This window comes from Schistocerca gregaria, chromosome 1 (genome assembly GCF_023897955.1).
Source record: "Schistocerca gregaria isolate iqSchGreg1 chromosome 1, iqSchGreg1.2, whole genome shotgun sequence".
In the NCBI taxonomy this organism is placed as follows: Eukaryota; Metazoa; Arthropoda; class Insecta; order Orthoptera; family Acrididae; genus Schistocerca; species Schistocerca gregaria.
In genome coordinates, this window is record NC_064920.1 from 346132651 (window position 1) to 346151971 (window position 19321).

General features: G+C 37.1%; 1 protein-coding gene across 1 annotated transcript in view; it reads left to right on the top strand.

Moving 5' to 3' along the window:
* LOC126344762 (double-stranded RNA-binding protein Staufen homolog 2-like) overlaps positions 1-19321 on the top strand; it is a 222343-nt gene that overhangs the window by 120034 nt on the left and 82988 nt on the right. The window contains exons 8-9 of the mRNA XM_050002045.1: positions 7528-7735; positions 12356-12549. Coding sequence (XP_049858002.1) covers positions 7528-7735; positions 12356-12549 — 402 coding nt within the window. The remainder of the gene's footprint in view (positions 1-7527; positions 7736-12355; positions 12550-19321) is intronic.

A 19321-nucleotide genomic window follows, 5' to 3' on the forward strand; every position in this document is an offset into this window, starting at 1 on the left:
CATCAGAAACCCGAAAAGTAGCGAAGTGCTATTTCAGCCGCTGAAAATACATGTCCCAATCCTCCTTGTTATCATTAATCAGCGGAAATTTGGTTGGGGGGGGGACTCTCTCTGGGAGGTGACCACAGTTGGGACGGATTGTGAACCATGTGCCTGTAATCAGTCTGATAGCAGCTGAATTTCCTGATGAGAAAGATCCATTTGCTGCTGGAACTACTGATGAAACTGCTGTTGCAATTGCTGCTGCAGGAGCAGTTCTTGCTGTTGCTTTTTCATGAGTTGTACAAGTTTCGTGTCCATAAAGCACCATAAATTTTTTGCCTCATTGCCAATTCTGGTCACTGGAATCCGACATGATCGGGAGCCACACGCTGAGCGGCTGAGGGCGTCGATTGTGAGTCGCAAAAACCCACAAAGACAGCTATGGACAACAATGAAGGCAACAACAACAACAACAACAACAAAAAATGGCTGTGACAAGTCTGAAGAGTAAACCAGATCGAGGGCCCGTACACAGCGAGGTCAGGAACTGACAACAATGTGTACAATATACAACACAAGAGTGCTGTCAGAACATGGTTGACTTCTGAGCCCCTGTGCTGCCAGCTCTATAGAGCCCCCATGTGTGCCAATAGACTGGTGCAGTAGGCGTGGCCTGCGCCAGCGCTGTAGTGTCGACAGCAGTGCTCACAGGTTATAAGAGCACCGCCTAGCGGCTGTCGTCTGTGTCCCTGCCTTCTGGTGGATTGTACAAATTGCGAGACTGGGATGCCAGAGGTCCCAGTGCAGGAAGAGAACCACTCCGTATTCCTTTAATATCTCGATACTCACAAAGAGCAGCAGTTCTATTACTGTTGTGATAAAACAGCTATAGGAGTAGAGCCTTGCTCAGTGTCTCCAGACCTTTGTTGACTGTCTACATCTATAACACTCCCTGATGATTGTGTTTAAACCCTAGGTCGTCATATCAGTACCGGCACCTAACAGATTGGAAGTTCAATTCAATCCAATCCAATTCAATTTTTCTTATCACATAACATGCCTTGTACAATCGAATATTGTGACATAGTTGACTTGTCAGTTTTACACTAGATATAATAATACTAAAAATAGACAATAAACTAATAATATATATGGTGTAACATCTATAAAGAGGTATTTTAATTACAATTGTAATGCATTGTTGCCATTCATGAAATCTTCTACACTATAGTAACATTTATCTTTCAGATATTTTTCCAGGTCTCTTTTGGCACCTTTTACATTTGGGTCATTCATATCTTTCCATATTTTATTTACAAATTTCATGCTCATGTAGTATGGGTTTTTTTCATATGATTTTAAACGGTGGGTAGGTAACATGTAGCTCGTTCTATATCTAGTATCATATTGATGCAAGAAGAAGTTGCCAACAAAAAGTTGTGGGTTTCTTTTCATGAAAGTGAAAGTTTCGTAGATGTATATGCTTGGAATGCTCATTAGATCTAGTTTTACAAATAAAGGTTTAAAATGTTGCTTTGGTTTTGCTCCCACCATTGCTTGGATGATTCTTTTCTATAGTCTAAAAGCTCTAAGTAAATTTGTTTTTTCAGACCCCCAGAAAATTATACTATACCTAATGACTGAAACAAAATATGCATTATATACAGTTTTTCTTACAGCTCAATCAGTAATACTGTACAAGATATTCATAATATATACAAAGCTATTCAGTTGACCCAGTGTGTTGTCCACATGGTGACTCCATAACAGGTTTTTATTGACTAATACGCCAAGGAATTTGACACAGTCTTTAGTTTCTAATTTTTTGTCCATATACCTTATTTCACTTATAGACTGTGCAGATTGTTTTGTGGTGAAATGAACAAGTTCTGTTTTTGTAAAATTTAATGTCAAGTTATTGTTTTTGACCCATGCCTCCACTTCCCCAACTGTTTGTTCAATATGACGAATTAGGTCAACCTCATTTTTACAACAGACTACAGCTGTTGAGTCATCGGCATAGAGGATAGTATCAGATTGGACCTGACATGGCATATCATTAATATAATGGGGAAAAAACAATTTGTGGCCCTAATATTGAACCTTGTAGAATTCGTAATTGAGTGTGTTTCCAGACAGAGAGAAATTTCTTGCCGTTGATGTTAAGAAGTACTCTTTGTTTTCTGTTTGCCAAGTATGATGACATCCAGCTAAGAGATTTGCCTTGAAAACCATAGCGTGCCAATTTTTGGACATGTAGTTTGAACATCATTCCTATAAAGTTGGGTACCCACGTGATAAATAATTTTCCATTTATGCTAGCTCAGGTAGCAAAACAATTATAATCACCCTGTATATATTTCTTTTTGTTATCTGAATGATTAATTTCATGTGTTGAAGATTTTTTGTTTTTTTGATCACTTACCTTAATGCAGCACAGTATTTCTCGTAATATGTAATCAGCCATACTTCTGTTTTTGTCCTTATCATTTCAAACAATTTCACATGATGATTAATGACTTATAATTTCTTATGTGTGAGGTATTTATCTGATGAAAATGTATCAGTCCTAGATAAATGAAAAACATTCATAACCTTAAACCAAAATGTATGAAACGTGTTCCCAGTAGGTGTTTCATTTTGTAGCAAACAACCTCAAGTTTCACATGGATGTTTCAAGTGTTATTTTGGTTCAGTGTGGCTACCATTAGTGATGTGGCAAAGATTCCACCAGTAATCATTTTCTTCCCACACTCATTGCATTAAATCAGGCATAACTTGTTTAACAGCAGCATACATTCAATTTTTCAGGTCAGCTAAATTGTTTGTTAGGGGAGGAATAGACACATGCTCTTTAATGAAACGCCAGAGAAAGAAATCGAGTGGTGTGAAGTCTGGGGAGTGAAGTGGCCATGCAATTGCCCTTTTACGACCAATCCATCGACTTGGGAAGCGATTATTGAGGAAACCTTTAACTTCTGTCAGGAAATGATACGGTGCACCGTCTTTCTAGTAGTAAGCTATCCTATCTCGGTCATCTTCTTTGATTTGTGGAAATTTAGAATTCTTCAAGCGTATTCAAATACATAATACCAGTGGCAGTTTTCTCCATGAAGAAGAAAGGGCCATGCACTTTTAATTTGCTAAGGGCACAAAACACATTAACTTTGGGGCTGTTACAAACATTTCCCATGGTATGCATGTCGATTTTTGCTGATCTCATATTTTGCATTTGCCTTACACTGGTATGAAATGTTGACTCATCACTGAACATTATTGTGTTCAGGAACGTCTCTCCATCCTCTGTCCGACACATTATTTCCGCACGGAATTCCCCATTAGCAAGCTTTTATCTGCATCACTAACATGCTTCGCCATTAGGAATCTGTATGATTTCAATTGTAATCCATGCAGTATATTCACCACAGTCTTATGTGGAATCCCTGTCTCACGAGATGCTTGACACATAGAAGAGCTCTCCGTAACTTGTTTGGCATAATCATCAACATGTGGGTGATATGGTGATTTACAATATAGCAGTGAAAAACCAATCTCAACAAAATTCATGTGCCAAGAGTAAATTGTAGGCCTGCTTGGAGGTTCTTTAGCATATTCTGTGTGAAATTTATGCCAAACATTTGTTGCCAAGTTCGTTTTCATGAAAGCAAACTGCACATTGAGCGAGCTCCACACTAGTGAAAGTAGCCAGTTTAACTGTGCACTACGCTGGCGCTTCTGGTGGTAGAATGAAGTACTGATGCACTACATGAAGCAGACTTGAGGTTGTTTGCTACAGAATGGCACATTTGCTGATTATATAAGTTATCTCAATAAATTTTTATATCATTTCAAAATAGTAAAGTGCTTTTGACTCACCCTGTATATGTCATCGATGTGTGGTAGCTCATACTTTGTACTTACCACATGCACTTCAACTTGATTATAATTTTATTGTGGCCTGGTGAGGATTTAATCCTTTAACTTCTGTGGAAGAGTTAACTAGTCATGCTCAGCTGCTGCCCAGCTGCTGATGACGTGTTTAAACGCAATCCCTGGGTTTGTCTTTACTCGTCCCACTCCAATGACCTTCCACTGCTGCAGACAAGATAACTTCCATAACTTGGGGAATAAAAAAAGGGTAGAGTATTTGTCATACAACATACTCCTTATGTGCTATCATTTGAAAAAGATACCTCAGTTCAATATCTGGAACTGTTCATGCTATATGCTGATTTTTACGACCATGGACCGAAATGGGCAATTTATGCATGACCATCCATTGGATACAAAAAATCAATAACTTGAGAACAAAATGAGGTATCACTCTGCTATCAGTTTTAAATAAAATTTTGGTATCTTATATTCATTTTGTCCAGAGCAGTGTTTGAGCTAAAATTCAAAGTTTACACAATGCATTTTGACTTCTGCAGACTCTTTAAAATTTCATGCAGTATTTGATTTAATTTGATGCAGTGGAATAACTATGTTATATAGAGAAAATAAATTCAGTTTTTCGTCAAGTGACGACATCCTACTGTAAGATGTGAAACTCTTGTTTTGTTCCCCCCACCCCCCTCCACACACACACACACACACACACACACACACACACACACACACACACACACAAACCCCAGATGCTTTTCTTAAAAATGGATGATAAGTATATAATAGCAGCCAGCAAGTCCTCATGCAACTATCCACCACATATAAAAATCAGTAACTTAACAATGAAATTTTGGTATATATCTACACATCATTGTATGAGCTAAAATTAACCATACACACAGTTCATGTAATGCCATTTTTCCTGTGCAAACTCTAAAATTTCGTACAGTGTTTTACTGGATTTGATGCAGCACAGTAACTATGATGAGTAACATAAAGAAAGGCAGTCCTCTGTCGAGTGACAATATATGAGATTGTAAGATGTGCAAAAGTCAAATTTTTCCACCTTCAGGCCATTTACATGTTTTATGCACTTGGCTCTGGAGAGTCCTTTAGTGCTGCATCAATTCCATCAGGGATTCATTTACCAAATGTTCATCAATCTTTTTCCCATGCTCAATGCAGAAGCTGTATGTGCTATGTGTTTACATAACTTTGCAAGCCCAGGCCTTCTTTATCATGGGTGCTCTGTTGACTGTTTTTGTCAAATTCCTGTGTGCATAGTTTTATAAAGTTAACTTCAGTCTGAACAACTTGAAGTTCACTCTACATCTCTCGTTGGGTCTTTGAAACTTTAACAATAAAAATTTGTGCTAGTTCGACATTTGTCAGCTGTGCAGTTAACTTCTCTTCAGTGAAATTCTCTAGCTTTGCTGTGCTTTTCATGGAAGAAATGTGGCTCGTTTTTAGTTCTTCAAGTTTATTTGCTGATCACTTGTCAAACTTTCTACGTTTTTCAAAAGTTCTTTCTAAAAACGTGTTCCCTCAGTTTGTCTTGTTGTGTACACTGGTTGATGGATTGTCCCAGCTTTTTTTCTGTTGCTGAAATTCATTGTGCAGCATATCTTCCTGATTAGTGGATAAAGCTTCTACATTTTGTGCGAAATCAGCTTGTGTGATTGCAGTTGCATCTACAACTGCATAATCTTTTATTTGTGTGTAACGATGTTTTCACACATGGTCCTTTGGAAAACTACAATCACCTCTGTCATCACACCTTATGTCTTATTAGCTGTAGTTGGACCAGTGAAGCAGAGAATTTTTTTGTGGTGATCATATTCACCAAATAAAATTATTCTCAACACAAATTATGAAGAAGGTAAAATGATGAATGTAAAGTAACTCAATGATTTAAGTATTTTCATGTAATGTAAAATTATTCACAACACGTCCCGAGCAGCTTACATAAAACAGTCTTGGGAAACTCAACATTGCTTGCAAACACTCAATACGTCTGCCATTACTAGCACTTTCAAACTACAAAAATTATATCAGATGCTACAGATACTTATTCTATATACAAAAATAATTAGCACACAAACTACCCTAACACTAAATTTCTAACTAACTATTGCCTGGTGAAAGCCTTTTTCTAACAGATTAAAAACTGTGAACTTGCACAATATTGTCTGGCTTTGTTGTTCACTAGAGTTTGTATTGATTTTCTTCCTTTAATGCTGCTCTCTTTTTGTTCTTTTTATCCTGGGTATTCTCTTTTCTTCCAGTATATTACAGAAAAAATTAAGATGGAAATCACACAGCAATTATTAATACATATTACTACCAGTATTGTACAATCAAAAATAGATTGATTTTGATGTAAAGATTATAGTTCATGTCAATAGTTGCCAACTTTATAATATCTGACACTGGCTGACGTATGGATCTAGAACAGCATTTGGACTTTAAAGGAAAATAAACAATGTAGACATAAAATTGACTCTCACAACTTTATTTTTTGTTGTATTAATTTGGCATTGATCGTATAACATTATTACATTGAAAATTATGCATTAAAGAGAAACAGATCCGCTTTCTGCAAGTTATAGGTTCTTTTATTCCACATTAATTGGTTTTATGTTTCTTTACTTCTTTCAACGATATATATGTACAACAAAAGAGGGCAGCCATGGAAGCATGTCTCCTCCTTTATTACTTGCATCTAATGCAAAAATAATTATTGTGGGCAAACTGAAACCAACATTATTTTATTACTGCATGCCAAATGGATATTATAGTACCAGTGGAATGTTTTATATAGGTCATTAGAGGGGTGTTATGCGAGGCTGTATTAATTTTGAGACCTTATTTGAGGATTTTTGTATTTTGATACAGATTTCCTACTGTGTGTGTTCCACATTTGATATGCAGCACAAGCACATCTTTACAGAGTATTCCAGCCATATATAGAAACAGTTGTGAATAGCTTGAATTGAGCAGACGAGGTTAATCTCTTGGCATGATTTGATAAGAGGTGAAAATTACACCAATAAAAACCATGAGCATATAAACTGAAAAATATTTATAACACCTCTTTGACAGTTAGTAATTTAATGAATTTTCTCTAGTGAAGTTCTGAAATGCATAAATAAATGGTAGTATGTAGAAATCAAGACTGGAAAATAATTGACATGCAACTGCAGCAGCCTGTTGCCAGACCTTCTTAGGTTTAATAAAAGTTTGTAGATTATGCTCCCAGTTTTGCCAGTTAGTAACTACAGAAGATTTCAGAATGATTTGATTATCGCATATTGACATAAACAAAAATGGCTACTTGGAATAAACATCTCTTTTGGTCAGGTTCAGCGATGCTTTAAAAACATCATACGTGATTCTTGAATGCTTTTTGTCGTGGTACAAAATCTATTCCTTCCAGTATGTTACAGTGTGGACAGTTGTGAACTGTGCAAGCAGTTAAAAACAACTTACGACTTACTCTTTTTAATGACTTTCATTCATGTGTTAGAAATTCAGTATTTTAATTTGGTGACAAGGGCCTGTAAATACACAAGCATTGGCAACTTTTGTGTGTGTGTGTGTTTTAGTTTATGCATGGTAAGACAAACTGTCTAGAAATACATTTTCTTTTGCTCGCAGAGATTTCATCATTATGGAAAAATACCTGCTGCTTTCCATCCACCAATGTTCTATGTATCACTTCGTGTTGGTTCGCGGGAGTTCATAGGAGAAGGCATGTCAGGACAAGCTGCAAAACATGATGCTGCCTCTAAAGCATTGAGTCAACTCAGGAACCTTCCTTTACCAGAAGAAACAATACAACAGCGTGATGGGACCCAGGAAAATGGTCTGTATTTAGGTGATTTTGTATTCAATTGGATCTATTCACTCTGATAAATAATGTGCTCTATTTCTTTTTTTTATTTTCTTATTTAAAATATGCTCTTTGTATAGTAACAAGAAAACATTTATTGTCCTGTAGCCATTAAATTCAAGACTAAAGGTTATTTGGAACTTCCTGGCGGATTATAATTGTGTGCCAAACCAGCACTCAAATCTGGGAATTTGTCATTAGGGTAGTTGCCCATGAAAGGCAACGGTCCCAGGTTCGATTACTGGTGCGGCAAACAGTTCTAATCTGCCAGGACGTTTCAGGACATTGACTCTATCAACAACATGCATCTCACACCCCCAGAGGAGGTGATGATTTTTGTGTCTGTTTCTACTAGATACTCTTGCGGCTCTTTCAGTTATGATGAACATAATGCCTATGATGACACAGTATTTTCATAATTATTTCTCATAGATAAGTATCTGTTATACAGCCAGAGCTCATAGATAAGTATCTGTTATACAGCCAGTGAGTGTCCTGAATGATCATTAGTTGCATCAGCTACGGTGTAAAAGTGACACGTTAAAATACTACAGTGTCAAATTTGAAATGATGAGTCTCTGATCTGCAGAATAACATAGAAAGAAAGCAATCACAAAAAATTACCCATGGACATATGTGAAGGTCCTGTGCTAAAATTATTGGTATCATTGACACAGGAAAATCTGAAAGTGCTGGTAAATAGTGATTCCAATGCATTAAATATTGCAAGGCTACAGTATGTAGAATATGGAAGAAAGATGTGATGTGAAGAAGAAAACTATTGCAATTTTTTACTGATGCACTAAGCAGTGCACACTGTGCCATCTTTTTCTCTGATATTGTGAACAGTACAAAGAAATACCAACTCTGTGAGAAAAATGGTATTCTGTATGTAGCACTGTGTTTTTAAAAAGTGCTAAAGTAGGCACAAATCTAAAATGAATAGCAGGACACCATTCCGGATTTTTAATTTTATGGAAAGGTTGCTCTATTGTGAACACATTACTCTTTCAGATGTATGTGTATGGCCTTATTGAACATATGAGTCCTCCAAAACCCTGTTTTTTTTGTTGATGATAGTAGTATGTTCCCATCTACTTCGAGTGTAGAAAGTTAGCAGTTTACAGCATAAAACTCGGTGTCATGGTTCTCAGAATAATGCAACACAAGCTAATTGTAAATGCAGAAAAGCTGTAATTATCAACTTGAACTTACAAAAATTTTGTGTCTATGGGTCCAGCAAGATTTGAAGTGTGATACACATGTAACTCTTAATAGTGTACTACAGTATTACAGTATTGAAAGCTACAAGAAATAAACGTATACTGTCATACTATGCACTGTTGCATTTGCTGCTTCACCTGGAAATCATTTTGTGGAATAATGCTACTCAGATCATGAACATACTTACAATACATAAAAGTGTGGAGGATAACCTGTCACCTTGAAACTGGAATCTTGGAACCCTTATTTAGCTGAATTTGGTATTATAAATGTTCCATGTTTGTTTTTCCTTGAGAAAATCTTATTTGCTTTCTATTATCTCATAGAATCTGGAAAACTAATGCAGAACTAGAATATTCACAATTGTGGTACCAAAGTTCAGTCAGATATCCACCAAATGTTATCCACAACACCATTCTATAAAGGAAGTGTAATCCACTAGGGAATCATAATACACCTAACACACCATAAGAAATAAAAATTGTGCCTGGGCTATCACTAAAGGTCAAATTCTAGGTACCTAATAAAGTACTACTTGTATTGTGTGCAAGAATTTTTAAGTGTGCAAAAACTTGTCATAAAATTTAGGCCAGCAGAGTGTCTATGTTTATTTGCCCTGTCCAGTAGCAGTTGTATAATTTTCACTGTATGCTAAAGCTTTTAAACAAATTTATAGTACAATACAATACAATAATGTAGATTCAGGCTAAGTTACAAATCAGGCTGTCACCATAAACTTCAATCACAAAAGGTATGAAGAAAATTGAGATAACCACTGAATGTGTTATGTTACTATGCCAGAAATGTGTTTACAAAATGTCACGTGTCCTGTTTTGTGACTGGCTAATAGAAGCACACTGAGTAGGTGCAATGTTTATTTACTTATTTATGAAAATAAATTGATGTACTCGGTGGTTCTTGTTTTTATACTTGCATGCTACTAACACGTACAGTTCAATTGATGCATCAAATTAAAGATATTTCCAAAATGAGTTTTTTTGGTATGATTTGTTGTGCACAAGTGTTTGTAAATGTTATGTAGGTGAATAAAATTGTGAGCTGCATTCCAAATTAAAAGAGTATATTGTTTAGATATACCAGTTGGCTTTTCATAAACATGGCAGAGGAGATACTTCAGGCAGAGGTGAAGGAAATGTTGAAACACTCTGGCTTGCACCTTAAATCCAAGCTTTCAACACTTTATTGCCACAGATCCATGCAAGTCTGGGTTCACAGCTGCAACTCATTCTTCGTAGTCATAGATCCTTGTTTCAACCCTAGGATGATGATTATGAGAACTCAATTAACATTGACAGGTAAAGAAAAAAGAAATTTGAAGAGATAAGATTCTTGTTTCAATTCTGGGATGATGTTTATGAGAACTCTGTTAATACTGATATGTCAAAGAGATAATTTGAAGGGATACAAATACCCTCATAATATAGCGGGAAAGTGTAAAATATTTCAGAAATGCCATCGCCGTCAGGAAAGATGGGAATGCAGACGGAAGGTTGTATTTTACGGGTTCGTATACAAACTCTTGATGGCTGTTTTCACACGTTAGTGAAGTCTCAACTGATCAGTGACAAAATGTCTTACAAGTGGGGGCAGGAACAAATTGTTTTATTTTATGGGAATCACATTGTTATTTTTTGCCAATTTTGACATTAGCTTCTGTAGGTTTTGGTGTTACTTTTTGCTGGTTTCGATGGAATTTTCTATTGCTTTTCCACTACATTACAGGAATATGTATCCCCTCAGAATATCTGACACTGCTTGGACATGTCATTCTAGGTAATAGATCTTTTTCTCTATCATCATTAATACTGTTTATAATCACTTCATGGTTGAAACAAGAATCTAGAGCTGTGAACGCAGACTTAAAACGCGGATCTGTGACCATAAGAGTTATCTGCTTAATTTGCGTTTTGGTGTTTCTTTCATTTCTGCCTGAAGTCCCTTCTTTTTTCTTAAAGTGTTACTGGTTTAATCACTGAAATCTCCCCCCCCCCCCTCCTCCTCCACCTCCTCCTCCTCCTCCACGGTAGTGGACCAATCTTACACAGGTAATGTTTTATCTGGTGAAGTCAGCTTTCTTGATATTTTTGCACAACAACTAGTACCAAAAAGATGAATTCTGAACAGCTCTTTAATGTGATGCATCAGTTAAAGTGCATATTTTTGCAGTATGGCATTATAAATACAGTATATTAGCTTCACAAACACATAAACCAGCATTGTGCGCGCTTGCCCAATTATTGTACAGGACACAAGGCATCATGCAGGAATGTTTGTTGTAGTTAAACAGAACACGAAGTAGTTAAACAGATCATTAAGAACATTTACTTCAATATTTTCTTACTGTTAAGTGAATGAAATCCATGGTGACAGCATGACTCAGGCCAGGTGCTAGGTTATGTTGAAAGGTATTAGATGCCTTTTCCATTTATGGTTTTGTAGAAATACCTTTCCGTAGTTGATGATTTTCATATTTGTAGTTACACATTAAGAAAATATCTAGTTTAATAGAAGCACCACACTAAAGATCTCCCAAAAATCTGCCATTTATTGTATGATGGGTTGTGCAAAATTGTAGGGGAAATTAACATCAGTGACTAGAAAGTGTTACTGGAGTCTGTTTTGTTTGACATCACATGTAGAGATATAGTTCTTCAAATGAGATATTGGCTATTAATGTAAGATAATACATAATTCTGTGTTGAGAAGTAAACCAAAAAGTTATTTCAGCATTAAAATAACTATTAGCTATCAATATTAGTAAACTGTTATCTTGAGATTCACAGCATTTTTGTACATTGTGGGAAAAAAGTCAAATTTCGAGACAGTTTTGTATTATGTTGCTAAAAATCATATTTTTTGTTTTATTGTTTACACAAAATTTTCCTGTCTGTACTCACAAGAAAACTTACTTCTGAAAAGCTTTCAAGTGTCTGATTGCACTTTTTTTTCTTTCATTGATTATATAATGTAAACATTTCTGTTTGCAACTCTGTAAATAAATATCATGTCAAATGTCAGTAAACATACACACAAATATAAAGTAATTGATAGGTATATTTTCATCTTTAACATAATACTCTGAAACAATAAAATAAGAAAAAAATAAAGCACATGTGATACTTAAAAAAAGTCCACAAAATAAAATGATTTTTTCCTGCCCTTGCTCATCATTCATTTTGATGATGGCACAAATTTTGTAAAACAGGTTTAATGAAAAAATTTTTAACCCCATATCTTCTCCTTCAGTTTTTATTGCCTATCCTTATATTCAAGTCCTCCTCCTCCTCCAGCTTATTCCATCCAATGTACACAGATCAAAATCACACCGTACTTGTTTTTGCATTACAGGAAATTGTTTGGATTCTGATCCAAATGCTGATCTCAAATCTCCCATTTCGCTGGTGCATGAAATTGCACTTAAACGTAATCTACCAGTGAATTTTGTGGTAGAAAGTGAAAAAGGACCACCACACATGCGTACATTTGTGACGAAATGTACAGTGGGGGACAAGGTCACAACTGGCCAAGGAAATGGGAAGAAGGTAAGAGTCCACATGCTTCTTGGTTACACATATAAGGGAAATCCTCTCTTAATTATGAAGATATGTTGTTAACCCTCTTGGAAGATTGCATTAGACTAATATTATGCAATTAAACTTTTTTTATAAAACTATATATTCAATGATAAGAGAATTGTAATACAACAATTGTTTGTGATGAACTAATGGGTACTTGGGTGCTGGTTGGACTTCCTTTTACATCTCTGATAAATTTTATATAAATGTCTGTGTCTGAAACCACAAAAGAAAAGACATTAGCTTGAAAAATGAAGATAACTCACTTTGACTGCTGTCAATGTTGTGTTGTGAGGAGGTAGTCACCATTTTCACCTTTACTCCCTTTTAAAAAAATATTGTCACCTTTTCAATTTTTTTGTCTTCCTTCCTCTTTATTTTTGTTTCAAGTTTCTGTGTTCATGTTTGTTCATTTAATTTTTTGGAATGCTGCCCTCATGAAAGTAGATAAAATGTAACCATAGGGACATCTGAAATTTGAGATAGTGTGTTCTGTTTTGATTTTTTGAGTGTTTTCTTATATTTTGCACAAGTGTTATTAGTGTCAAATGTTCCTTTATTACCAACTGCTGCTTTGATACTCTGTTCAATTTTGAAAATAAACGTTTTGAGATGGGGATGGGAAATTGTAAATTTTGTAGTGACTCGCTTGTCAAAAAAGGTAGTTTGAAAACTAAAGTGTATATGAGGGAAAAAAGTTAGTGAAAAGGAGTGTGTGCTCTTGCTCGGTTGATTTTGAGACATAAGGTTTTCAGGCAATTTTTAACCATTCACTTTCAATCAAATTTAAGTGTAACTTTGAAATTAAAAACTACTGGAGTCTCAATGAAACTAGCAATGTTAAACATTTTGGATTGTTGCATAGCAACACTTCATCTAAGAACTTTCTGCATCGGCAATGCAGTTGGTGAAACATTATATCAGAAATTATGCAAAGCACTTTATAAACCAACTTGTCCATAAATAAATATCTATACTTGAGTATGATAACCCTAACATAGATAAAAAAAGTTTTTAGGTTTTTAGATAGTAATGTCTGAGACCCGAGGCAGACAAGTTACAAACATTGGAAGTTGCAACATTCATAAATGCATAATGCCTATACAGAGGCTTTGGGGTGTATGGTGAAAAGGCATCCAAATTTCTGGTTATTATTAACCATTATTTTGACAGACGGCCTGTTTGCTGGGAAGAATTTGAGGGAATTCAGTCTTAAGTTCAACATTTCACATCACGAGTTTCTGAGCTTACAATGTAGCTCACTTCTAAGACTTTCAGCAAGTAGGATTTTGGAACAGTGAGGTGGTATTCAGTATTACGTCCTTAAACATATACATCTAAAAAAGAATTCTGCTGCTGTTTAGTCCAAATCCTACAATGCCATTGTGAATGCTAAAAAAAAAAAGTCATCAATGAAAGCAGGACTTCATTTCGTTACTTCATCTGCAGAACTTTTCAGTAAATGCACACAATGTTTTCAAAGCCAAACGCCTTTGATTCATAAATTACATACAGAATAGAAAACTTGCTTCAAACTTTTTGGACTCGTTTTGAATTTTTCTACTTTGAGAAAAATATTGTGTGTTTCTGATGATGTTCTGCACAATGAACTCTTCACACCTGCTTCCTCTTGAACAAGTGGGCAAGTAATCAAAGAGCTAAGTAAAATGGAAGAATGTGTCAAGTAGTGATTTGCAAAGAATGCCCAAAAACATTACATTGCAGCTTGAAATCTGGTTTGTAGACCCCCAACAATCTAATAAAGAGTAGAAGCTGCAGTGACATGTTAAAGGTTGCAAAAATAATGCCGTTTGATGCCTGGGCATGATTACTTAGTAGACAAGGGAAGGTTGAAAAATTTGGCCCAGCTTTAGATGATAAATGTATTCTCAATTACTGGCAGTAGCACATCTTAAGAAGAGTCTCATCATTCATAAAGTATCCCAATGTTTCAGATCTTGTTAAGGCTTGTCTTATATTGTCCCATGGAAATAGGCACACGGAGAATCGTGCACAAGATATTTAAATATGGACAGAAAGCACATTCAAATTATACTGCTTATAAGAAAGAATGTGAAAGGAAAAGTACAAAACCAAAGGCATTGTGAAGAGGAGATTAAAAAGATAAATAACATGAAAAATTCAATTGACAGTGAAACACCTGCTTTGGACGGTGTGCTGAGTGGGGGACAACAAACATCTAAGAAGGCTTGAGACTGCTTTAAAAAGACCTTCAATGAAAGCAGTAAAATTGTTTTTAAAGGCAGTATAATCAGCACAGGGTATGCTTGAGGGTGCACAAATTATGAAAGAGTGAAAAAAAGGGAGGTCGAAAACATTCAGAAAAAAGTCTTGAGAAAAGAAATCTACTATGAGTACTTAATTTTTTGCTAAGATTTCTAAGAAACAGTAATACAAACATATTTGTTGATCCTTCTCTGGTATTAAAGTGTAGAGTGTCTGTTGTAAATATAATACGTAGATATTTTTGTGAATTATGTTGTCCAATATTGAACTACCAGTACCAAATTACCCATGTACCTGCATATATTAAAATTTTTTTATGAAAGTAAGAAGTTTGCCTCACCCCATCCAGGGTCGTAGTACATAAATTTATTTTGATCTTAACTGGTCTTCTTGGTAGGAGATAATCAAAAATGAAAACATTCCATTTGTGCCATATCTGTTTATTGCAATAGTTTGTCATATTTTAATCACCTTTTTCAAATATATTGTCATCTGTCTCGCATTTTTCAAGTGCCTTCATGGCTTCTCGTCCCAATGTTTGCTAAAAGTAATTCATTATTGTTAGTCTGTTGGCATTTAGTGGGAACACTGCTTTGATACATTCAACTTTATTTCAAAGTAGTTGTTGATATTCCAGGGGACATCTGCAGGACTGCCTGCCCATGGACTTTCTCATCGTCATAGTGGAAGGTCTTACCCAGAAAGACAATATGTGAGAGTGAAAGAAACATCACACATTGGCAGTTAGTATTCAGTTAAAAGGCCCATGAATAAACACTTGAATGTGGAGGTAACTAGCTACAGCACACTCTTACGCTTTGTTGAGCTGTAGTTGTTGACTGTGCTGCTCTTTTTACTGAAATAATGCAGTAATGGAGCATATTGACACTAATATTGTCAGTCTCAGTGGTTGTGTCAATCTTTAGTTCATCCAGTACATGCAGTCTATTTTTATGGACCCATCCTTTAAGACAGCTCCACAGGAAGAAGTCAGGAAGTGTTAAGACCGTAGAACATATGACCATAATCCTTTACAGATGATTCAGTCACCAAAAGATTCACCCAGGAAATGAATTTTTTTCATTAGATGTGTGACACTGTCCCATTGCAACAAATAATAATGTTCATCTGCCTCAAGATTCTGTATGAGCTGTAATGTCATTACTTCTGCGTCACTTTCTGAGCAGTACGATATGAAATCTGAAATTTGACAGTTAGTATACTGAAACTTTATGAAGGTGAACCCAGCATCATATGCCTCACCTCATCTATTTTACAGACATTATTACTTTCATGTGCATGACTTTTTGCGCACTATGTATGTTATTTTAACGATTTTCATGATTCTTTGTATACCTTTATCGAAGTGCTCCTTCACATCACTGCAGACGAATGAAGTAAAATGACTTGCTGTCTTTCAGCAGAATTAAAAAATAAGAATGGTGTACATTGTTGTTTTATGCTGTTACTGGGGATTATAACAAGGTACCTTTTTAAGACTGAGACCAAATAATGAAGTCAATAATAGACACAGGATTCTTGCTCTGAAAAATTCTGGAGCTTTGTTCACAATCCCAAGGAAACGATAATTAATGCTTGTTAAGTTTCCTTAGCAACCAACAGCAATCCATATGCAGTACTAAGAAATTAAAGTATCCATTAATTTGGCATTTCCATAATGATGTAAACTGGCATTGTTTTTGCCCTTAATGATTCCTGCCACATATTTTGAAATACGTGAGGAACACACTCAAGGCCCTTGGTGCCTTTACAAGATCTCTCACTGTTCCTTTGTTAATTTTGACTCCCATAAAAAAGATAATTATAGATATCATGCTGCAATAGTCAAGTTGAGAAATAATATTTGGTTGTGGGCTTACATGTGACCTGTTGTTGTGTACAATGTAAATGACTTTGTTGATAATAATGGGAATTATATTTTAAATAATAAATATACATTGCCAGTGTTTAGTGATATAACTACACTCCTGGAAATGGAAACTACACTCCCGGAAATGGAAAAAAGAACACATTGACACCGGTGTGTCAGACCCACCATACTTGCTCCGGACACTGCGAGAGGGCTGTACAAGCAATGATCACACGCACGGTACTGCGGACACACCAGGAACCGCGGTGTTGGCCGTCGAATGGCGCTAGCTGCGCAGCATTTGTGCACCGCCACCGTCAATGTCAGCCAGTTTGCCGTTGCATACGGAGCTCCATCGCAGTCTTTAACACTGGTAGCATGCCGCGACAGCGTGGACGTGAACCGTATGTGCAGTTGACGGACTTTGAGCGAGGGCGTATAGTGGGCATGCGGGAGGCCGGGTGGACGTACCGCTGAATTGCTCAACACGTGGGGCGTGAGGTCTCCACAGTACATCGATGTTGTCGCCAGTGGTCGGCGGAAGGTGCACGTGTCCGTCGACCTGGGACCGGACCGCAGTGACGCACGGATGCATGCCAAGACCGTAGAATCCTATGCAGTGCCGTAGGGGACCGCACCGCCACTTCCCAGCAAATTAGGGACACTGTTGCTCCTGGGGTATCGGGGAGGACCATTCGCAACCGTCTCCATGAAGCTGGGCTACGGTCCCGCACACCGTTAGGCCGTCTTCCGCTCACGCCCCAACATCGTGCAGCCCGCCTCCAGCGGTGTTGCGACAGGCGTGAATGGAGGGACGAATGGAGACGTGTCGTCTTCAGCGATGAGAGTCGCTTCTGCCTTGGTGCCAATGATGGTCGTGTGCATGTTTGGCGCCGTGCAGGTGAGCGCCACAATCAGGACTGCATACGACCGAGGCACACAGGGCCAACACCCGGCATCATGGTGTGGGGAGCGATCTCCTACACTGGCCGTACACCTCTGGTGATCGTCGAGGGGACACTGAATAGTGCATGGTACATCCAAACCGTCTTCGAACCCATCGTTCTACCACTCCTAGATCGGCAAGGGAACTTGCTGTTCCAACAGGACAATGCACGTCCGCATGTATCCCGTGCCACCCAACGTGCTTTAGAAGGTGTAAGTCAACTACCGTGGCCAGCAAGATCTCCGGATCTGTCCCCCATTGAGCATGTTTGGGACTGGATGAAGCGTCGTCTCAGGCGGTCTGCACGTCCAGCACGAACGCTGGTCCAACTGAGGCGGCAGGTGGAAATGGCATGGCAAGCCGTTCCACAGGACTACATCCAGCATCTCTACGATCGTCTCCATGGGAGAATAGCAGCCTACATTGCTGTGAAAGGTGGATATACACTGTACTAGTGCCGACATTGTGCATGCTCTGTTGCCTGTGTCTATGTGCCTGTGGTTCTGTCAGTGTGATCATGTGATGTATCTGACCCCAGGAATGTGTCAATAAAGTTTCCCCTTCCTGGGACAATGAATTCACGGTGTTCTTATTTCAATTTCCAGGAGTGTATTTCCAATTGATCGTCTTGGATAGGTCATAACTGCATAACTGTTAATATCCATTTCTCCATTGATTACAGTTGTAACAGGGTGTATACTCTGCAGGAAATCTGGGAAAAACCAAGGAATTTTTTCATCCAGGAAAAATGTGGGAATTTTGTAGAATTCAGGGAATTTTTCGTTGGTTTACTTTTGGGTCAAACTTTTGTAATTTTGACTGGTAAAAATTGATGCTCTTGCAATGAATTTTACTTTAGGCTGCTACTGTAGAATAATAATGCAGCAATAAAACAAATAAGAGAAAACACCAATATAAACCTGAAGTTGCAAAGAAAACACACCATTTAAAACAACAAAACAGAGTGATATGCAAGTGTCCGCTGACAGAAAATTTTTCAAAGGCTTTAGGACAAAGACTATGCAATACTTTGTAACAACAAACTGCTTTTGATGAGTGTGTCATCACAATTATTTTAAGTTAGGTCCGTTTGAGCTGTTGCCAATGGGCTCATGCACATGTGCAGGGCTGAAGGTGCATATGAGCAGCTCCTTCTCGTTTGTCACAAATCTTCATCTTTTCAATGGGATTTTCAATTTTAGAAATTAAAAAAAAATTTACTCAGGGGTCAGGTCTGTAGAGTGAGGAGGATGAGACAATACAGTGGTTTCATTTATTGTGCAAGCAGCCAAATGCTACCGTGAAAAACTTTTCTAGAGCGTCCAAGCTGGCAGATTTGCGCAAAGCAGCCAGAGGTGTAGTGGGGAGTATCTCCATGTGACTCACATTAAGTCTCATGATTTTTGCTGTTCTCTCTTCATTTACAGCTCTCATGTCAAATCAAATCAAAACAAAACAGGTTTCTGTGACTAGGGGCTATCAAATGAATTAAAATACATTCATATAATTACAGAAGACCAAAATATGTTATTTATTTTATTTCCACACTATTGGCAGTCAAGCATTAGTCACTTTGCAGAACAATGAACGTTTCACCAGCTTTCATGGTGAACTAGAGATCTTCATTGCTTCTCATGGAAATCAGACAGAATAACCATAAATGAGGAAACAGGGGG